Here is a 23,515-nt window from a genome sequence, read left to right on the forward strand (position 1 = left end):
GGTGCACACACGGCGTACAGTCCCTGCCGCTGGGTGCATCCCAGGCATGAACTCCGCATGAAACATTTCATGAAAGCTGATTTGTTTTCGCGTGTTAAGGACAATTTCAGATTAATTTGTTTATGATTTGTTTATTTTCTGATCGTTTACATTACATAATGATTGTGCTGGTTTCATCGTTGAGTTAAATCTTTGAACTTGCAACTCAATGTTATACGCGAATAACATTTTAGTAAACAAATGCGAATTGTGTATGAACTTAAATCTTTAAGCATATTATTTTTGGCAACGATGAAAAACTGAATTTCAATAAAGATTATCAAGTGATACTCATAATAAAGGTTTTTGGGTTAGATCGCGTTTTTTTATAAATGTGTCAAAACCCTCTACCATCCGACACGGCCAATCGGCAAGGGATTTGTCACGTAAGCAAAACGCCAAATAGTTCACTACTTCAGCCCACCGGTGTGTTGAAGAGTGAATCCACAACATTTACAATCTGAGTACGAGGCTGGATGTAATTACCAGCGAAACGTCGTATATGTGCTTTCTTGAGCAGGGGGACCTTGCGGGCGCTGCAGGATTTCAGTCCTTCACGGCGTAGTGTGTTACCAATTGTTTTCTTGGTGTCTATGGTCCCAGCTGCCTTGAGATCATTGACAAGATCCTCCCGTGTAGTTCTGGGCTGATTCCTCAACGTTCTCATGATCATTGCAACTCCACGAGGTGAGATCTTGCATGGAGCCCCAGGCCGAGGGAGATTGACAGTTCTTTTATGTTTCTTCCATTTGCGAATAATCGCACCAACTGTTGTCACCTTCTCACCAAGCTGCTTGGCAATGGTCTTGTAGCCCATTCCAGCCTTGTGTAGGTCTACAATCTTGTCCCTGACATCCTTGGAAATCTGATTGATGATTGCTCCTGTGGACAGTTGTCTTTTATACAGGTAACAAGCTGAGATTAGGAGCACTCCCTTTAAGAGTGTGCTCCTAATCTCAGCTTGTTACCTGTATAAAATACACCTTGGAGCCAGAAATCTTTCTGATTAAGAGGGGGTCAAATACTTATTTCCCTCATTAAAATGCAAATCAATTTATAAAATTTTTGACATGCGTTTTTCTGGATTTTTTTGTTGTTGTTCTGTCTCTCACTGTTCAAATAAACCTACCATTAAAATTAAAAACTGATAATTTCTTTGTCAGTGGGCAAACGTACAAAATCATCAGGGGATGAAATACTTTTTTTCCCTCACTGTAGTAACGAGTTCCTTGCTAAGCTCTTCACACCGCAGGGAGGGAGGGAGGCGCTGTGACGATCGTGCGAACCTCAACGAGAGGCATCACGAGCAGCACCTCACGAGGTTCTCGCTCTTAAGGCCACTTCGATAAGTAACCATCCACGTCGTTGCGGAGAGCAGGGGGAACTAATCGATAACTAAACAGTACACCTCCTCCGTCACCACGTATCCGCCCCCTCCACGTAAAAAAATATATACAAGCGTTTACTTATTTGTACACGCATCCCGTCCGCCACACGGCCTTCTGGGAGTGCGAAATTTCTTTGTCAGTGGGCAAACGTACAAAATCAGCAGGGGATCAAATGCTTTTTTCCCTCACTGTACCTGCCCGTCTGAAGTTTGCCAATGAACATCTGAATGATTCAGAGGACAACTGGGTGAAAGTGTTGTGGTCAGATGAGACCAAAATGGAGCTCTTTGGCATCAACTCAACTCGCCGTGTTTGGAGGAGGAGGAATGCTGCCTATGACCCCAAGAACACCATCCCCACCGTCAAACATGGAGGTGGAAACATTATGCTTTGGGGGAGTTTTTCTGCTAAGGGGGCAGGACAACATCACCGCATCAAAGGGACGATGGACGGGGCCATGTACCGTCAAATCTAGGGTGAGAACCTCCTTCCCTCAGCCAGGGCATTGAAAATGGGTCGTGGATGGGTATTCCAGCATGACAATGACCCAAAACACACGGCCAAGGCAACAAAGGAGTGGCTCAACAAGAAGCACATTAAGGTCCTGGAGTGGCCTAGCCAGCCTCCAGACCTTAATCCCATAGAAAATCTGTGGAGGGAGCTGAAGGTTCGAGTTGCAAAACGTCAGCCTCGAAACCTTAATGACTTGGAGAAGATCTGTAAAGATGAGTGGGACAAAATCCCTCCTGAGATGTGTGCAAAACTGGTGGCCAACTACAAGAAACGTCTGACCTCTGTGATTGCCAACAAGGGTTTTGTCACCAAGTACTAAGTCACGTTTTGCTGAGGCGTCAAATACTTATTTCCCTCATTAAAATGCAAATCAATTTATAACATTTTTGACATGCGTTTTTCTGGATGTTTTTGTTGTTATTCTGTCTCTCACTGTTCAAATAAACCTACTATTAAAATTATAGACTGATCGTTTCTTTGTCAGTGGGCAAACGTACAAAATCAGCAGGGGATCAAATACTTTTTTCCCTCACTGTACATGCCCGTCTGAAGTTTGCCAATGAACATCTGAATGATTCAGAGGACAACTGGGTGAAAGTGTTGTGGTCAGATGAGACCAAAATGGAGCTCTTTGGCATCAACTCAACTCGCCGTGTTTGGAGGAGGAGGAATGCTGCCTATGACCCCAAGAACACCATCCCCACCGTCAAACATGGAGGTGGAAACATTATGCTTTGGGGGAGTTTTTCTGCTAAGGGGACAGGACAACATCACCGCATCAAAGGGACGATGGACGGGGCCATGTACCTTCAAATCTAGGGTGAGAACCTCCTTCCCTCAGCCAGGGCATTGAAAATGGGTCGTGCATGGGTATTCCAGCATGACAATGACCCAAAACACACGGCCAAGCCAACAAAGGAGTGGCTCAAGAAGAAGCACGTTAAGGTCCTGGAGTGCCCTAGCCAGTCTCCAGACCTTAATCCCATAGAAAATCTGTGGAGGGAGCTGAAGGTTCGAGTTGCGAAACGTCAGCCTCGAAACCTTAATGACTTGGAGAAGATCTGTAAAAATGAGTGGGACAAAATCCCTCCTGAGATGTGTGCAAACCTGGTGGCCAACTACAAGAAACGTCTGACCTCTGTGATTGCCAACAAGGGTTTTACCACCAAGTACTAAGTCACGTTTTGCAGAGGGGTCAAATACTTATTTCCCTCATTAAAATGCAAATCAATTTATAACATTTTTGACATGCGTTTTTCTGGATGTTTTTGTTGTTATTCTGTCTCTCACTGTTCAAATAAACCTACCATTAAAATTATAGACTGATCATTTCTTTGCCAGTGGGCAAACGTACAAAATCAGCAGGGGATCAAATACTTGTTTCCCTCACTGTACATGGTCGTTAGGGCAGCTTCTATGGGAGGGCTCGAGACTATTGTGTAAACTCTGAACAATGGGAGTGGTGGCGCAGTCGATAGCACACTGCTGACCTCTGAACCCTGCAACTTGAATTTGGTTTCCGGCCATAGCTGGCATCTGTGGCGAAGGATTTGTAAACTGGTCTGGGGGCCACCCTCCTCACCGACCTACCTTGGCCAGCGTGGTGAGGTATGGTCGAGCGACGCTCGTGACCGACACGGCGTGGGGGAGGCATCAGCCGGCAGCGGATTGACAACGGCTAAAACATTGTTTATTTTTTTCATCAACCGAAATACATCCCCTTGGATGGGCCGCGTGCGGCGTGAGCGTGCGGATCGACTGCGCCCCTTTACCCCCCGGTTGAGACCACCAAACCCGCCGCGCTCGAAGAACTCCGTTCGATCAACGGCGGACGGCGACCCGGATTCGAACCGAGGCTTCTCGGCAAGGTGCAGTCCAGATTGAACGCTCGGCCACGTGCTCGTCCCGCCAGGCCAGGAGGTCACTTCCCACCTTCGTTATCTTTGTGCGAACCCAGAGGGGGCGAATCTGGGGCTGCTCGCTAATGGGGGAACGCAGCGCCTGGGAGGGAGCGAGGGTCTCAACGTCTCCTCTCTCCCCCTCTCTCGAGCGCCGCGTTGCTGGGCTCGCCGAGCGGTGGGGATGATGGTGCCCGCACTCTCTCCGCCCCCCTCCCCCCCAGCGTCGTGGCTCCTGACAGCGGTAACTCTTCCCCGTGGTTGCCCCTGGGCCCCATCCTAAAATATCCCCCCTGCGACACGCTGGGGATTTCAGTGGAAAAGAGAGATGGCCGTGGGGCGTGGATGCTCTCCGCGCTAAACGGCATGCGGTTGCGTGCTGCCGTGAGCGTGCTGATAAAATAAAGGCAATCTGCTTCGCGGTATGCGAACGCACGCGTCACACGCACACACACACAAGACAAAGGTACCCCAGCATCACGCGCCCTGGCCATCTTTGCCTGCCCAGGTGCTGATGCTGCCACACTGCGCCAGCCACTCAAGTTCATGCTCAGTTAAGCTGGGGGAGGTCCAGATATCACCGCCGATGCCAGCTGTGGCCGGGAATCGAACGCACGTTGGTGTTGCGTGTAGTGCCATGCGCTAGGCACTGCGCCACCGTTCCCAACAAAACAAAGCCAAAGATCCCCCGTATAGCCTTGACACACAGTTGGGGCAAGTGCTGTTAGCGGGCACCTATGAAGGCCGACCCGGCACACAGTTGCGACATTTACACATCGCACCAGGTACTCATTTGAGGCTCAGTCGACCTAGTGGAGGCCCAGGACCGATTTCAGCTTATCGTCACCGGTGTTGGGCCGTGAGCGGGAATCGAACTCGGGTCGCCGGGTTCGTGAGCAGCACGCTAACACGCACGTACACAGCGACAACAGAGGCAATGAGCACTGGACAGCACTCATCTCTCGTGGTGGGTCTGGTGGAATTTCCACATTCCCATGGAAGGAGCCAGTTTATCCGCACGCACTGCCCAACGCGTGGTGGCTCATGGATGGACGAGGGGTAGAGTGACTCCCCCCCCCCCCCTCACCGGGGTTTGAACTCTGAACTCACAGCGCTTCCCGTGTGGGCTGGGCGGGTGTAGCGGGGGGGCACGCAATAACTAACAGCCCCCCCCCCCTGAAATATCACGTGCTCACGACCCATCTGCCCCGGTGATGGACGGTCCATTCACAGCACAACTCCTGCTGCTGGAGTTCCCCAAGAAGATTCTCTCCCATTACCAATGACAACTCCTCTCACTTCCCAGTCCCGGTGGTACCGGTCAGCACACAGGCCTCGGAGTCCAGCCGCGGCCTGTTCGATCGCGGGCACGTGACCCAAAGGGCAAGCTGCTTCCCAACGTCCACTCGGCAGTGGTACGTGCGGACATCACAGTCGGCCGAGCGGTCACAGAGAGGGATGGAGACCGGAGGTGGCGGATCGGGGAGGCCTTCAACGAGCAGCGCATTACCATGGCCGAAGATGGTAAAATGCAAATAATACCCTGCAGTAGTGGGCAACTGAGCGAACAAAATTGTCCAAATGTCATACAATAGAGATGAGGTGGCAAAAACAAGACAATGTAATGCACCCTTGAATTGACCCACAGCCCTGAGTCGTGACAATTCATCTGATCGTCAGGGTGGAAGAGGGAATTGCTCATCACCTAGTGACCGGGCTGACACCATCACTGTATTTGAGAAGCCAGTTTAATCACGGACGGCTGAAACTCCGGTATGAATTCAATTCTCAGTGGTATCGAATCACGCAGCCACCCCACACCCAGCTACCCTACACCCAACCACCCAGCCACCCAACCACCCAGCCACCCAACCACCCAGCCACCCAGCTACCCTACACCCAGCCACCCAACCGCCCAGCCACCCAACCACCCAGCCACCCAGCTACCCTACACCCAGCCACCCAACCACCCAACTACCCAGCCACCCCACACCCAACTACCCAGCCACCCAACCACCCAACCACCCAGCCACCCAACCACCCAGCCACCCAACTACCCAGCCACCCAGTCACCCAGCCACCCAACCACCCATCCACCCAGCCACCCAACCACCCAACCACCCAACTACCCATCCACCCAGCCACCCAACCACCCAAACACCCAGCCACCCAAACACCCAGCCACCCAGCCACCCAGTCACCCCACACCCAGCCACCCCCCAACCTACCACCCAACCACCCAGCCACCCAACTACCCAGCCACCCAACCACCCAGTCACCCCACACCCAGCCACCCCCCAACCTACCACCCAGCCACCCCCTCCTTCTCATAGACGGAACATTCAAATTGCGTGACTCGCGGGAATTACGCGATGCTTAAGGGACACATTTTCATAATATTTATTCAAGCAAGGTACAGAGTGACCAGGACCATCGCATTCCAGCTTCGCAATCGGAAGCCCTTGGCTCTGCATTTGTAAACTAAATATATATAGCTCCGTACACAGAGACACCGACCTCAGGGGAAGTCGTGGACTCTAATCCCGGACGGGGATTGACGAAATGCGGACCGCTCCGTGGGACGCTAACGTTACCGCTCGCCTGACAGAGGAGGCGGCACCGCTCGCAAACGGCAGGAGGGCACGCACGTCACGTGCGCTGCACCGACGAGTCCTAATGAGCACGAAACCCGTCTGTGCACACTGCCACTGCCGCCTGCCGGGGCGGCCACATTTTTCAAATTCTCTTTGAGTCCGGTGGCCCGAGCGGCAATTAACGCGGGCCGCGGCGTTCAGTTCTGGCGAGCTGGGGGTCTAGGCAAGGCCGAGATCGTCACGCACACACCACGGCAACACCACGCTGCTGCTGGCGTGCCGTTGGGGCCACCCGCTCCCGAGCCCTGCTCAACGCCATCCCTGCCGCCGCTGTCACGGGAATTTTTCCCCTCGCCGTTTGCAGAGGCTGCCGGGGTGGGGGGGGGGGGAATGCGGATCGCCGGAACCTCAGCCGCTGGCCTGATGCCAACAAAACCGAAATGATCGCCCGCCTCGTTTTTCACTCGAGCGGAGAGAGCGCATCAAGCTCCTGATTTGCTTTGTTGATAAACGAGCAGCTCGCAGGCGCGCACGGCGGGGATCAGGCCCGGGTTACCGGGTTCGCACAGCAGCGTTCGTTCCGTTGGGCATTGTCCGCGGAGGGGCTCCTATTTAATAATATATCTTATATATTTAATATATATTCAGGGCTGGAGATGGAATAATCAGCAACTGGAATTGCTCCATTCAGCGGCAGTGGCACAGTCCGTCTTCCACGGAGCCAATTCAATCGCTCTCCCCCCGTAGAGCACGCACAGCACCTCCGCTCGGCAATCCTTCACACCCTCCCCCCCACACCCCCCCATACCCCCCCAACCCCCCAGCCCCCCCTGGCATCACAGGCGCAGTTCTAATCTGGAGCGTGCAGGAGGGGTTGGTGGATCATGCGACGAGGCCGAGCGGCAGCGCCTGCCGCTCGCTGTGGAGATCGGCGCTGCGAACCCGGCGTCCACTCCGTGGTGGACGCCACGGTGGACATTACGGTGGACGTTACGGTGGACGCCACGGTGGACGCCACGGTGGACGCCACGGTGGACGCCATAGACGCCGCGACATGGCGAGAGAGACATGGGAGGGAGGCCGCGTGCGCCGGGGTCCCCGGGCTATATTTGTCAAATTTTGAATGTTTACTCGGATTTCTTCATTGGGCGAAACCACAGAGAGGGACATCACCAACTACTAGCAGATTATAGCTATCTGTGAAACACCGCAGCACCTTTGTGATAGCCTTGCGCTGTGAGGATGACACGAATCCCACGCTCACGAACGGGGGTGGTCAAGCATCCCAACATCGGGTCTGGCTGCCTGCCTGCTTCTGACCGATTTGAGCAGCCACCGTTTGACTTCGCACCACGTCCACACGGGTGACCTCGATGCGTGGATCGTCGCCTAAAAGCCGCCCCCCGGCTCCGATGATGATACCGAACAATCCTGATAAGAAATCGACAAATGTTAAATGTGCGCATGGCCAAACGTCCGTTAGCCGATCGGCATTCATCAGATAACGGACAACGAGCGGCACGCGCTGGCGCCGACACCACGATCACCCCGATGCCCACGTTAACAACTGCATGTTTATGAGCGGCAATTTGAATGTTTACAACGTCAGCTGTGTGCAGGACACACAATGTGTTCCCTGCACCACCCACCACGGTCATGGGTTTCTAGATGCCGTTGAGATGCAGCAGCAGCATCGCCACCACCACCACCACCGACACCACCCAACACCACCACCATCATCACCAGCTGGCGCGTGTTTGTCCGATTTGTGATTCTAAAAACGCCTTCATTCACATCCAGATTGGGGGATCGGATCCGCCTATCATCCCTGCGTTGTCGATAAAATGACGTTCCGCACTCTTTGGCAAGCCAAAGAGCCGTTATGTAGAGAGACCGGCACCTGTCACGGGCACGTGGAATTTCCGCCTGCGGGCTCTGGGCGTCGGTGGAGACACATCGTATAGCCTCGCGATCACAATGGGCCCATTGCGAGTGCCGCGATTGACTAGCCGGAATCAGCGCCCAACGCCAAACCTCAAAGGAACGTCAACGCGAATTCCAACAGCGGTGGAAGAGAAGACCGCAGCAGGAGCGGGCGGCTGCCCTCCCATTGCGTTACCCACAACCGCTTACAGATTCACTCAAAATAACGACGCCACCTGCGACGTTTATTGATTTGTAGGGGGGGGGGTTAAATCATAATCCCAAACCAAAAGTAAGTGTGACAACGGCATCATCCCTGCCCACGAAACTTACGTGAAGTGAATCGGCGGAGGTACAGTGAGGGAACAAAGTATTTGATCCCCTGCTGATTTTGTACGTTTGCCCGCGGACAAAGAAATTATCAGTCTATAATTTTAATGTTAGGTTTATTTGAACAGTGAGAGACAGAATAACAACAAAAAAATCAAGAAAAACGCATGTCAAAGATGTTATAAATTGATGTGCATTTTAATGAGGGAAATAAGTATTTGACCCCCTCTCAATCAGAAAGATTTCTGGCTCCCAGGTGTCTTTTATACAGGTAACGAGCTGAGATTAGGAGCACACTCTTAAAGGGAGTGCTCCTAATCTCAGCTTGTTACCTGTATTAAAGGCACCTGTCCACAGAAGCAATCAATCAAACAGATTCCAAACTCTCCACCATGGCCAAGACCAAAGAGCTCTCCAAGGATGTCAGGAACAAGATTGTAGACCTACACAAGGCTGGAATGGGCTACAAGACCATTGCCAAGCAGCTTGGTGAGAAGGTGACAACAGTTGGTGCGATTATTCGCAAATGGAAGAAACACAAAATAACTGTCAATCTCCCTCGGCCTGAGGCTCCGTGCAAGATCTCACCTCGTGGAGTTGCAATGATCATGAGAACGGTGAGGAATAAGCCCAGAACTATTCGGGAGGATCTTGTCAATGATCTCAAGACAGCTGGGACTATAGTCACCAAGAAAACAATTTGTAACACACTACGCCGTGAAGGACTGAAATCCTGCAGCGCCCGCAAGGTCCCCCTGCTCAAGAAAGCACATATACATGCCCGTCTGAAGTTTGCCAATGAACATCTGAATGATTCAGAGGACAACTGGGTGAAAGTGTTGTGGTCAGATGAGACCAAAATGGAGCTCTTTGGCATCAACTCAACTCGCCGTGTTTGGAGGAGGAGGAATGCTGCCTATGACCCCAAGAACACCATCCCCACCGTCAAATATGGAGGTGGAAACATTATGCTTTGGGGGTGTTTTTCTGCTAAGGGGACAGGACAACTTCACCGCATCAAAGGGACGATGGACAGGGCCATGTACCGTCAAATCTTGGGTGAGAACCTCCTTCCCTCAGCCAGGGCATTGAAAATGGGTCGTGGATGGGTATTCCAGCATGACAATGACCCAAAACACACGGCCAAGCCAACAAAGGAATGGCTCAAGAAGAAGCACATTAAGGTCCTGGAGTGGCCTAGCCATTCTCCAGACCTTAATCCCATAGAAAATCTGTGGAGGGAGCTGAAGGTTCGAGTTGCCAAACGTCAGCCTCGAAACCTTAATGACTTGGAGAAGATCTGTAAAGATGAGTGGGTCAAAATCCCTCCTGAGATATGTGCAAACCTGGTGGCCAACTACAAGAAACGTCTGACCTCTGTGATTGCCAACAAGGGTTTTGCCACCAAGTACTAAGTCATGTTCTGCAGAGGGGTCAAATACTTATTTCCCTCATTAAAATGCAAATCAATGTATAACATTTTTGACATGCGTTTTTCTGGATTTTCTTGTTGTTATTCTGTCTCTCACTGTTCAAATAAACCTACCATTAAAATTATAGACTGATCATTTCTTTGTCAGTGGGCAAACGTACAAAATCAGCAGGGGATCAAAATACTTTTTTTCCCTCACTGTAGTAACAAGTTCCTTGCTAAGCTCTTCACACCGCAGGGAGGGAGGGAGGCGCTGTGACGATCGTGCGAACCTCAACGAGAGGCATCACGAGCAGCACCTCACGAGGTTCTCGCTCTTAAGGCCACTTCGATAAGTAACCATCCACGTCGTTGCGGAGAGCAGGGGGAACTAATCGATAACTAAACAGTACACCTCCTCCGTCACCACGTATCCGCCCCCTCCACGTAAAAAAATATATACAAGCGTTTACTTATTTGTACACGCATCCCGTCGGCCACACGGCCTTCTGGGAGCGCGAAATTTCAGCAGCGTCGGTTCAACGCGAAGCGGAGCCGCGTCGTCTCGCCAGCACGCACACGCCTCTCACTTGTGCAGCACGGCGATCTCGTTCTCGATGCTGCTCTCCTTGCCGCGCAGTGCCTGCTTCGTGATGCACTTGACGGCGAAGAGACGGCCCGACGCCTTCTCCTGCGCCAGCACCACCTCCGAGAACGCGCCCCTGCCAACGACACGGCGGGGTCACGGCGGCGCAGTGGGGTCACGGCGGCGCAGTGGGGTCACGGCGGCACAGTGGGGTCACGGCGGCAAAGTGGGGTAAGGGTCACTTTGGCGCAGTGGGGTCACGGCGGCACAGTGGGGTCACGGCGGTACAGTGGGGTCACGGCGGCACAGTGGAGTCACAGTGGACCAGGTCAATGCTACGCCGTCTCTAGCTTCCGTACCTAACAACCGAGAAGCTCCCAACGTCTCTTCCCTCCCAACAGATTCGTGAAGCCTGCACAATCATTGCACAACTCTCCACCAATTCCCAGCTCTTCCGAATTGCCCGTCTGACGTACACATCTGACCACTGCAGCAGTTCCCTGCTTTAGTCCCGCCACTGGGATCTCTCCCAGCACGCTCCTATCTGCTCATTCATCCGACAGAACAAAACCGATTTTAACAAAAATTACGTAATTTTTATCCCTGGAAACCGAAGAGAAGTAAACTCCAACATGCGAAGGAGACGGGAATAACCGGAGGCGACGGCGAACACAGCCGGCGAGACTCCCTGCGCACCGGGGCATCGGGACGGCATTGATCCCCAGCCAGGCGACATTCCACACCCCTATGGCGAGGGTTGGGGTCCTCCCAGATAATTGCCGTACCCCGGCGCCGCCGGGCTCGAGGTGTTTGGACGTCACCCCAGGGGACGGCGCACGCGGCCTCCACCGCCGTGACGCGGCACTAACGAGCGGACGGCCACGCGAGCCGCTGCCGGCACGGCCGTGGCCGCTACCGGGGGCTTCCCTCTTCACGAGCCGGCGTCGGGGCAATCGCTCTCGTTAACTCCATAATTGCGCCGCCGCCGCCGCCGCCGCCAGCAGCGTGCTCGGGGCAGAACGTCTGTCCGCTTACCGGGTCGCCGCCGGTAACTACGGTCAGCGCAAAGGCCGATCGATGAGGGACGCGTGCGGAGGCGCGAGATTCGGAGGAGTGCGGTGAACGTCCTTTGGGTTTCACGGCAGCGGAGATAAATAAATAACCTGCCTCGCTTTGAAGGGGCCTTAATTGGTTATCGACTGAGCTGCCCGGGCCCCGCACGGCTACGGACCCAGCTCTCTAGCACGGCCGAGCACGGCGACTCGATTCCCATTAAACGCTTCCACCCACGGCCTGCACGGGGTGGGAGCGAGGTACCTCCCCCCCCCTGTTTTGAGAATTCACGCACTGCGCCGGGTGCTCATTCATGGCGAGTTGACTTAGGGGAGGCCCCAACGCACGTTCAGATACCATTGGCAGCGCAACACGATTGTGGGTTGTGCAATCTGCCCTGGAATCGGGAGGGCAACGCGTGAATCGCTGACACCACGAACACAAAGAGCACGGTGCCCCTGTGGAGGCTTCACGAGACTGTTAGCGAGCGCCTATCAGGTCTCACACGGTGCACGAGCGCCTTCGTCTTCCTGGTTCTGATGGCTACGCGACGCGCCGGGTACGGCGCTCGTGCAACGCCAATTCGACCGAGGACCCGTCCCGACGACGCTCCCCGCCGATGCGAGCCGTGGCGAGGGACCGACCCCTCGGGTCACCGAGCGCGAGCGGGCGGCGCCGCTCCCCTCGCTCCCGACGCGGCGAGGCGATCGCGGGCATGGCCGGCACGGGGAGATCTCCGCCGCGACGTTCCGGAGTCCGTGCCGGCAAGCTCGTGACGACCCCACCGCGCCCGCCGCTCGCTTGGCCAGCAGCGCCGGGCCCCCATGCTCCGTCACTCTAGACGCGAGGGTTGGTGGAGCGTGTCGGGACTTGCTAAACTCCAAAACTCAACTGGGTGCCTAGGAGATGGGACTTACATCCATCTGTGTGGAGTTTCAAGCGGCAACTCCTTCGTATGCGTGGAGGGTTTACTCTGAGTTGTGCCGTACCCCCATCCATGCGCCCCACTCATTCGTGGCATTGGCCAAACAGCCCCAAGCAGGACACTCCTGAAATGGAGTCTTAGACTCGAGGGGCTTTCCTGGGTAAACCGTGGACATGGGGGTGATGTTCTCTGGTGTAGCCTTCACAGGCTGTTGGGGCAGGTGCCGTCAGCGAGCACTTATGAAGGCCAGAATTGCACACGAGTAGCCAGCACCACGGCCGAATATCGATAAATATTTTTTTCTCTATAACAACCGACACCCAATCAGTCAGCGGATGCCCAATCAGTAAGCGGAATCGGTCAAGGACTCCAGTGACGGAACCGGTGGGCGGGCGGGGAGGCTCACCCCACGTGACACGTTCCCACGCCAGCGTCGCGACGCTCGCTCGCATCGGCAGACTACGGACACTCAAAACGTTTTTCTTCTTACTTCTGTTTGGCGTAAGAATGTGGAACACCGTCCACTGGCTGCAAGCCACCAATGGCGATGGGTGGGACAGAAACTACGCTCTCGTTTGACCGAGTCAGAACCTCCGAGGCCACGTTGCATGCCGAACGCGGCGAACGGCCTTCATCCAGACACCGCCGACGGGCCGTTCACGCGGATTTGCAGATCATTACTGCGAGGCGGGTGACAGAATGCTTAATTCCTCATCGATGAGCGCCACACTGAGAGGGAGCGGCTCATTTAATTTATGACGCCGGCTCACGCGGGAGGGTGCCGAGAATGCGAACCGTGCCGTTTGAAACCTCCGCAGCAGAGTGGCCCCGCCGCTGACCCATGGCAGCAACGCAGCGTTTAGAGCGGCAACTGTAAAGCGCGACCCTGCCCATTCATCTGTGACCCCCAACTCACCCCACCTCACCCCACCTCACCGCCCCGGACGCCGCCATCGCTCGTCTTGCGCTCACTGGGCAAACGGTGACTTCAGTGCCTCCGAGAGGAGCGATTGAGGGGGGGGGGGGTGGGGGGGGTGTGGAGCCGATGTTCGGCGTAGAAGCGACGTCCAGGTAACGATGAAAGAACGTTCTCCCCGAATCTGCTGGCAAGTCTCGGCGCAAGGCACGGGGGGGGGGGGGGCGAGAGGTCACGGCGCTTCTGTGGCCGCGAGGGATCCAGCTGGCTGGACTCGATGGCAGCCTCAGTCACCGCCGTGAAGATGAACCCCGGAGCCCTGCGTAGGGTCCCTCCACATTGACAGTGTGCAAGTGGAGGTCACAGAGACGAAACGCGTGGCCCTCGTTTAGAATTTCCTGAATGCCTCTCGAGAGCCCAATGATGGCGCTCGGGGCCAGGCGGAGGTACCTGGAGGCGTTGGGCCCCGATGTCACGCGGGGCCTACTTCTTGACGAGGCGACAACAACACGGGGCTCCGGTGGGGGGGGTGCTCTTTTGTGCGAGGACTCTTGCAGACTCTCCCTTTCTCCCCCACTCCCGGCAGCCCTGGCCGTGCGAGTGAAAGCGACTTTAAAGCAGTTCCCACTGACAAACGGAACTTGTATCGGACAGCCCGGGGGCACGGCCTCGACACGAGGCGAGCCACTCAGGCGAGGCGGCTGCACGGCGCGGAGGACACCGCAACGGCCTGTCACGGTCGCACAAACACAACAGCGACTCACGACACTGCACACATCCAGCAGACACACGGACGAACAAGAACAACAATGGCAACAAGCGGTGCGTTCAACATCAACGACACGAAAGCAGACATTTCGGAGAGATTAAAGAAAATTAAATCCCCATTCTGTCGCGTGTGCGCTCGAACAACATTTGGGAATTAACTGACGACGCATGAATAAAACGATTGATTTATGAGCGCGAAGGCAGCCGCCTGCCGCTTTGGGAAATGATCAGGGTAAAGATCGATCGGCAACTAGCGCTGCCCCAGTAATCCGATCCTCTGGCGGGTAAATCAGGGAGCAGAGCTGCACATCCCACACCGTCTCCGACACTCCGGCCACACATCCGGGCTGCTTGGCACGGGGGCCTTGTCGCGCCACCCACGACAAACGACGCGTAGGGGCCGAGTGTGGGCCACGCGTGCGGGCCACGTGTACAGGCCACGCGTACGGGGAAGCGTACAGGTCACGTGTGGGACACGTGCTCGGGTCATGTGCTCGGGTCACGTGCTCGAGTCACGTGCTCGGGTCCAGACGGTCGAAGCCGCCCAGGGATAAAGACGTCCGCCGCCTCTCTCAAGATTCAAAACTGACCTAAACACTCACTCCTCCTCCTCCGCTGCTGCTGCTGCGGATCGCGAGAGGGATGGTTTCGAAACGTGAAGCGCGCCCTTCGCATGTCTCATAATCATTGTTGATTAACAGCAAGGCAATTTCCCATTCGGGTTAGAATCTTACGGCCGCGGACCATCCTCTATCCACTGCCAGACGACGCTGCGACACCGCATCGTCGCCTCCTCGTCGCCACGCTGGCTTCACGTTCTCCCCCGGGAGCCCCTCCGACGGCGTCTCGGCGATCTGCCCTCCGCCGCCACCCTGCGCTCTCGTCCCCGGACGCCCATCGCGCCGATTGCCGCTTGCATCTGCCGCGTGCTCCTGCCGCCCTCCTTTCCGAGCTCCCGATTGGCTTAATCTCTCTCTCTCTCTCTCCTGCCATGGCAGTCCCGGCATCCTGTCTGCGCATGCACTCACAGCGATTCAAAGGCCAGAGAATATCCTCCACTTCGCTGCGTTGTTCAAGCCCGGCTCGCCGGACGAGCACCGGAGCCACCGAGCCATCGGTTTAAAAAAAAACGATCCCGACGCACGTGGCACCGACGGAGAGTTGCGGACTGCTCCAATGCGTGCGGGAAATAGGAAAATGGAAGCGGCAAATTGCACAGAACGTCAAAAGACAAACGAGACGGTGAGAACGCCAGACAAGAAGAATCGATTGCCGGGGCGAATTGTAACCCTCAATCGAGAGGATTCGTCAAGACCCTGATGGGGGGGTGGGGAGGGGTTGTGACTCACCGCGTCTCTGGTGACACTCAAGCCAAAGACAAGAGTGGCACTCCCCGGCTAGGTACAGCATCAACGGCAGCACCACCATAGAGACAAAGGCAAAGTTGGTGTGACGCAGATGACACCACAACCCACGCCCAACCGTGCCATGGCAGTCTTGGTCAGAGGCACGCAGACAGTGCTGCCCCAGAGTCTCTGAGGATTCGCGGGGGTTCTCTCTGCACGCGTGTGTGTGTGTGTTGGTGTGTGGGGAGTGTGTATGTGTTGGTGTGTGGGGAGTGTGTGTTGGTGTGTGGGGAGCGTGTGTGTGTTGGTGTGTGGGGTGTGTGTGTGTGTGTGTTGGTGTGTGGGGAGCTTGTGTGTGTGTGTTGGTGTGTGGGGAGCGTGTGTGTGTGTGTGTTGGTGTGTGGGGAGCGTGTGTGCGTGTGTGTTGGTGTGTGGGGAGCGTGTGTGTGTGTGTGTGTGTTGGTGTGTGGGGAGTGTGTGTGTGTTGGTGTGTGGGGAGTGTGTGTGTGTGTTGGTGTGTGGGGAGCGTGTGTGTGTGTGTTGGTGTGTGGAGGCGTGTGTGTGTGTTGGTGTGTGGGGAGTGTGTGTGTGTTGGTGTGTGGGGAGCGTGTGTGTGTGTTGGTGTGTGGGGAGTGTGTGTGTGTTGGTGTGTGGGGAGCGTGTGTGTGTGTTGGTGTGTGGGGAGCGTGTGTGTGTGTTGGTGTGTGGGGAATGTGTGTGTGTTGGTGTGTGGTAGGAGGCTGCTAGATTTTTGTGCAGCCCATGGGCTTACCAACACGCTGTTCCGGCATCGGCGCATCCACACAACATCATGGATGCATGCCGGGTCCAAGCAAGAACATCTGCTGGACTACATAGTGACGGACCAGCGGATGCGAGCCCATGTCCTTGACACCAGGACCTACCGTGGAGCTGATCTGCCCTCTGACCATCGATTAGTCATCTGTAAGATGCACCTGCCATTCTTCCACTCCGATGGTGGGTGTACACCCAGGACCCCATTCCAACCTAAAGTGGCCTGGTCTCAGTTATCTGATGAAAGTTGCAAGCGAGAATTTCATCATCGCTTGCGGCTGGGATTGGCATCGTCCCCGACTCCTCCTGATGTCAAGGGTAAATGGGCGAGATTTAGGACTGTGACTCATGCAGCTGCAATGGCTGCTTTGGGTACGTGGTGCAGACCTCCCCAGAGACCCTGACTGACAGAGGAGGTGTTCAGGATGGTTGAGAAAAAGCGACAGGCCCACTGTCATCGGCTACAGAATTCCACGTCAGAGAATGAGGAGGCTTACCGCAGCCTTCGCTCGGAGGTTCGGAGAGCCGTGAGGCGCTGAAAGGATGGGTGGTGGTCGCGGGTTGCTGAGGAGATGGAGTCTGCCTCAGTGGCCCGTGATCACAAATCTCTATTTAACTCCATCAAAAAAGTAACCTGCAGCACCACACCTATTACCATCATTAGGGGAAAAACGGTGATCCAATCTCCGACCCCCAGAAACAGGTTTGCAGATTTGCTGAGCATTTCTATTAAGTCCTGGGGGAGGGGAAATCCATCGACATGGGAAACATCATATGACAAAGTGGGAATGACCCTCAGGTGCCATCTGTTGAGTAAGTACTAAAGGCGATCCAGAGTCTAAGACCAGGACAGGCACCGGGCAGAGATGATCTCCCAAGCTAAATGCTGAGGGAGGGTGGCATTTGTGCACAGACTGCCCTATATGACATCATAACAACAGTTTGGACCACTGGACGGGTTCCGCAGGACTGGAAGGATGCCCTGGTGGTCCCCCTTTTTTAAGAAGGGGGACCGCAAAGACTGCAACAACTACAGGGGCATCTCACTCCTCAATGTGCCGGGAAAGGTCCTGGCAAGAATTATTCAACATCGCCTTGCTAGGCACACTGAGGAGAGGCTTGCAGAGCCTCAATGTGGTTTCAGAAAAGGGCGGTCCTGCATGGATGCCATATTTTCTGTCCGTCTGCTACAGCAGAGGTGTAGGAAATTCCAAAAAGACCTACATCTCTGCTTTATTGACCTGGTCAAGGCCTATGATACCATCAGTAGGCCTGGGCTCTGGGTTGTTGTTCGTGCTTTCGGAGTCCCTGACCCTCTGCTCACGATCATTAAGGACCTTCATGATGGTGAGCGGGCCTGGGTAAAACTACGCGGCCGGGAGTCAGAGCCATTCGCTGTACACCTTGGGGTGCGACAGGGATGTCCTCTGGCTCCACACATCATTTAACATCTAGTTTGACCACGTAGTTCGTGAGGCCTTCAATAGCTGTACCGGAGGAATTTCCACCTGTTACAGATATATGGGAGGCTGATCAATGCACGGGTGCTGTCAGGGGATGGTTCCCTATTGCTCAACCATGTTATGTATGCCAATGATCTGGTAATCGCTGCTCACTCAGAGAAGAGTTGGAGGCGCTGCTACTAAACCTGGAGCTTGCCACTAAGAGGTAGGACCTTACCATCAGCCCCACCAAAACTAAGCACCTGCCAGGGTATTTTGTACCATCGGACATGCCACCCCCACAACTCCCAATTGGTGATGGGGCAGTTGTGGAGATAGTGGACAGTTTCCCATATCTGGGCAGTGTGCTTATGACCGGCTCCGGTTTAACAGCAGAGGTCTCCCTCCGAATCAGTCGAGTGGCATTATCTTTTCATCGGTTGCGTAACGCTGTGTGGAAGCTACCTGGTCTGTCGCTCCGCACGAAGCTTCGGGTCTTCTCGGCCACAGTCATTCCCTCCCTTCTCTACGCTTGCGAAACGTAGATCCCACTAATGGAACATCTTCGCCGGTTAGACACATGTAGGCTGGCCTGCCTAAGATCCATCCTGGGTTTAACCAGGCTGGATTGTGTGAGGAGCTCAAAAATCCTTGAAAGATCTGGACAAAGTCCCATCGGTGAGCTCCTCCGGCAGGCAAGGCTGCGTTGGCTGGGCCATGTAGCCCACATGCAAAGTCACCGCATGCCTAAACAGCTTTTGTTCGGCCAGATCAAGGGGGCTAAACGGACGCGGCATGGGCTAGAGAAGAGATGGAGTGATGTGGTACAGGAGGACGTGGAGCTGAGTGGACTTGCCGATGACTGGTACCAGCGGTGTCAAGATCGGCCTCTGTGGATGAGGCTCGTGGAGAATGCTGCAGGACAGTTGGAGGCAGTCGTCCTCCAACAACAACAGAGGGCAGAGGAGCGATGCTCACAACAACGAGCGGAGCGCCGGGTGGCTAAATCACAGAAGGTTGGCACAGTATGGGGCACAGGTGGTGCATCAGCCAGTCGTCTCAGTCAGTCGACCCGTGGCACCTGCTGGCTCTGTCCCGTGACCTCCTGCCAGCGGGCATTCGACACTTCACGTGGTCTCAAGGTGCACACAGCCTGGCACAAGCGTCGTGGTGACGTCACCGCCACTTAGTGGCGAATGGCCGTTGTTGTTGTGTGTTCTGTGCACGTGTGTTCATGCGCAGGATCACGGGGCAGTAATCTGCACGCAGGGCAAAACACTGATTTCGACAGCGGCAATGCAGGCACCAAGTTACGTAACGAATCTGGGACGGCCGAAGCAAGCGGCAACAGCAACTGTCTAATCCGCGATGCTGCAACGGCGAAGCGACGCAATCATGAAACTCTCCGTCCAATCATTGAAATCTCGAGCCATGCCGATGACGAGGGAGACACCGGTACCGTGCAAAGCGCCGGAGCTGCGCGGACTGACGCGAGGTTTCTCCCGGCGATCTCTTTCGCTCGGCCGCCGTGAACGTCGGTGGGAATTCCGCGGCGCGAGGAGTCGCGAACGGGTGTGGAGTGCGCCGTGCTGGGCGGACGAGGGAAGCGAGCGTCGGACAGAGATCCCCCACGTAGCCTTTAACTGACCATCGGGGCAAGTGCTGTCAGCGAGCACCGATAACCGACACATACAGCCATGAGCCATTAAATGTTCATGACGATGATGATGTCACCACGGCGCTTGTGTCAGGCTAGGTGCACCTCGACGCCGGCACGTGAAACGTGGAAGGATTTCTGCTGGCAGGAGGCCATGGGAAGCATTTTATTCTTGCTGGCAGGAGGTCATTGAAGAGACCCAGGTGCTGTGCATTGACCGAGATGACTGTCAATTGAACCGCCTGTGCTCCCTACTGTTCCAATTCACATATCCAAAGACATAAAGGCAAAGATCCCCCAAATAGGCTGAACAGACTGTTGGAGCAAGTGCTGTCAGCGAGTACCTATGAAGGCCGGCACGACACACGAGGGGATGGGTGGCCAAAACCACGTTGGGTCACCTCTGTCTTCCCAGTAGCGATGTTTACACAACCCACCAGGTTCTCATGTAAGGCTGAGTCGACCTAGGCGAGTCCCAGGACTGGTTCAGATAATCGTCACCGATGTTGGACGTGGGCGGAAAAATCGAACTCGGGTCGCCGGGTTCATCGTGCAGTGCGCTAACTACTGCGTCACCGCTCCCCACACGTGCATATACTCTCACATACTCTCACAAAACTACGTACGCACGCAGATCCATTTGGACCGCTATTTGCTTGAGAGATCCCGGCCCAGCGCTTTATCCGGTCTCAGGCTCTGGATCGCTCTTCACTCCTCCGCCACAGACGACATGAGCATGGTACAACGAGTTCTGAGCTGAATATAACAGAAAATACGAGATGCCATTGACCTTGCATTTAATTATAGCCCTTGACAAGTATACTCAGGCAGGACACAATATTCTTCCTGTGTTCCTGATTTATAATAACAACGTATAAATATTTTTGTTTCATCTCGTGTCGTTCACACAAAATCAAACTCGGGCAGAAGGAGGGCCCGCCACTGACAATTGCCCAAGCTCCACATTGCTCTAATATATTAAGATGCTTCGGCCAACCGTTGCATAATTTATACATGTGGGAGGAAACCGGAGCACCCGGAGAAAACTCACGTGCAAGGGCGCAACGCTCTATCCCGTACAGAAGGGACAGATGACATTATTCCACACCCTGCTGTACCGCCTCCTCCTGGCGAGTTTCGCGACATCTGTGCGATCCACCGACCATCGCCGCTTCCACGGTGCAGAACTATGGGCCGCGCGCGCAGGGCCCCCACCGCGCCGAAATTCAAGCGTCGCGCCGTCGCGGAAATTGCGACGCTGAACAGCGACGACACGAAGGCGGTCCACGACGGCGCCACGTGGCGAGCGTGGGGACGGCGCGGGATTCCTACCGCCGTGGCGAGCCGCCCGTGCGGAGGGGGGGGGTTAGGCCGGCCCGGGCCCGCAGCGGACACGACCGCGACGAGGCCCGCGCGGAGCGCCGCGGCGCGGTGGTTCGCGCGCAACGTCCCCAAGCGCCCGCGTCACAGCGCTCGGCATGCAAAGGCCGCGTGCGTGGCACCGCCGTTCGGGGGTGATCCCGGGGGTACGGCGCGCGTGTAGACCTCGTGCCTCGCGAGGAGACGGACCACAGGTCAACAACACCCGTGCAGACTCGGCTCTGCCTGCTGCCTTCGGAGTTCAAAGGGAACGTTGCTGTGGGAAGATGAGAGCTCTCCCCCTTGCCTCTGCGTGACAGTGGACCAAGCGCACGCCGCAGGAGTCGCCCATTCGGAGGCCGCCAAGGGCTGCCACTCAGGGGAGCTTCCGTGCCCTGCCGTTTCACCAGACCTGGCAGGCAGTGATTGTCGCCAGTTTCTAACGCTGCATGAGCATCCAGGTTTCGATGATAATGGTGGTGCACAGGAGAACATAAAGGGATGAAAGGAACGTTGTGTCTGGAGCGAACGGAAAAGCTTCACCAGTGGCATGTCAATGTTTCGTTTGTTGATAACTCTCACACAGGGAAGCTACTTCCATCAAACCTCGAGGCACCGTGGTTGTTGCTGGGTCAGCACCCCACCTCCTGGCCCCACGTATTTGGTGTTGAGGGGCTCTCCCCCTTTCCCCAAGATCTCAAGAAACGCTTCGCAAAATCTTTAGACCTGCTCTCAATCTAGACCTGCTCTCAATCTAGATTATTTAAAGTGCATAGCTCCAGTGGCTTACCAATATCGGAAGGAAGAGCGTTCCAGACGGCCGCAGGAGCGCATCCGAAAGCGCGCGATGCAGTGACCGTGTTTGTTCGACGGCTAACCAAAAGCCGCTGTGAGGATGACCAGCGGAGTTCCCGTGATGGTGGTTGATGTTCCTTGATGAGATCAGCGAGGTGTTGTGGTTCATTTGTGTGACAGCACTTTGTGCGTAATGAGTGCCACGACCTCATAAGCGGGTTACGGGCCATCCATTCAGTACGTACGCATGGAGGGGGGAGGGGGGGTTAACGCAAATGCGTTCACTTGCGTATGGGGAGTCTACTGACAATGTATGCATAGGAAACGGTGAGGGGGGGGGGGGGGGTTAAGCTTCGATAATAATTTGTCTATATTGGCCTTCAAATGAGTTAGATAGTCCGGCGGTGAACTATCTGTTTGCCTAAACACGTTAATATTGTTAATCCTTGATCGTTTCTGCGACACGGTCATCTAGCTCGACCACCTGAAAGGTGAAATTCAAGTTGTTGCTCTCCATCTACATCAGCAGCCATACGGAAGAAATCGAAGTTGGCAAAGACTCATGATGTCGGCTATATAGCCCATTGCAGGAATCTCCTGAAGGAGAAACTGGAGTCTCATTCAAGGTTTCCTGGGTAAACAAGACATTACAGGATTATTAATGTCGGCTATATAGCCCAATGCAGGAATCTCCTGAAGGAGAAACTGGAGTCTCATTCAAGGTTTCCTGTGAAAACAAGACATTTCAGGATTATTAATGCAGCGACAACCGCATTCAGATGACGACCACCATCATCGTCATCACAATATTGCCGTTGGCATCATCGTCATCGTAGAAAATGATGGACAACAGTTTCAACTGAGCAACGTCGACTTCCTGTGCACAAACGGAATGGTCGTGAGCTTTAAAATGAACTCCAAATCGGTGGAGCGACCTCGGAGGGGAGTTCTCAGGACCACAGTCGATGGATCCCGAGGCTGTTTTCAGAATAATCTATGTCAAATACTTTTTTTTTCATTTTGGATTTGAGCCAAAAACCGGAAGTGGCTAATGGAGTAAACAAGACCATACTAGGACATAAACACCCAAAAACAGTACAAAATAATCACGTGACGACTAAACGCTAATCAACGTTTCTTAAAACGAATCGGGGCTACGCATCACGACGATCCGGCACATCGCCGGTGGCAAATCGTACACATTTTAGATTTTCAAATCTAGAATTGTGGATTATAAATGGATAATTTCAAACCTTATTCTTGGTTCTTTCAGTAAAGTCACGTAGAAAGGAAATAATAAAATAATACAAATAAAACAATCAAATTCTCACGACGTTTCGATTGCAACACAAGCAATCATCATCAGGGGTGAAAACCGCGGCAAGAAATAACCACAGCAAGAAAAAACCACAGCAAGAAAATGTTCTTGCTGTGGTTTTCACACCTGATGATGATTGCTTGTGTTGCAATCGAAACGTCGTGTTTAATTTTGTAATTATTTTTTTTATTTCCCTTCTACGTGACTTTACCGAAAGAACCAAGAATATGAATCCCTGCAGTCATGAAAGCTTTAAATCAAAATTTAATTTCAAACCTTGTTTTGGATCATTTACATACCTACAGCACCAATGTGAATTGCCTTTGTGCTAACAATCGTGAGGTCACGTGGTACGAGATCAATGTGCAGCATGCTCCAGAGCGCGTTTATATTGAATGACCTGCCCAGAGTGACCTGTCACCGTCACAAAGTGACCTATTACAGAGTGACCTATCACAG

The 23,515-nt window shown here is 54.3% G+C and overlaps 1 protein-coding gene across 1 annotated transcript in view; it reads right to left on the reverse strand.

Annotated features, from left to right (window-relative positions):
- The window catches only part of LOC116952811 (calcium/calmodulin-dependent protein kinase type 1D-like), a 92,285-nt gene that overhangs the window by 60,602 nt on the left and 8,168 nt on the right, over positions 1 to 23,515 (reverse strand). Inside the window, exon 2 of the mRNA XM_032972480.2 lies at positions 10,687 to 10,818. Coding sequence (XP_032828371.1) covers positions 10,687 to 10,818 — 132 coding nt within the window. The remainder of the gene's footprint in view (positions 1 to 10,686; positions 10,819 to 23,515) is intronic.

Source organism: Petromyzon marinus, chromosome 48, assembly GCF_048934315.1.
Source record: "Petromyzon marinus isolate PM22_M1 ecotype Great Lakes invasive population chromosome 48, UKy_Petmar_22M1.pri1.0, whole genome shotgun sequence".
In the NCBI taxonomy this organism is placed as follows: Eukaryota; Metazoa; Chordata; class Hyperoartia; order Petromyzontiformes; family Petromyzontidae; genus Petromyzon; species Petromyzon marinus.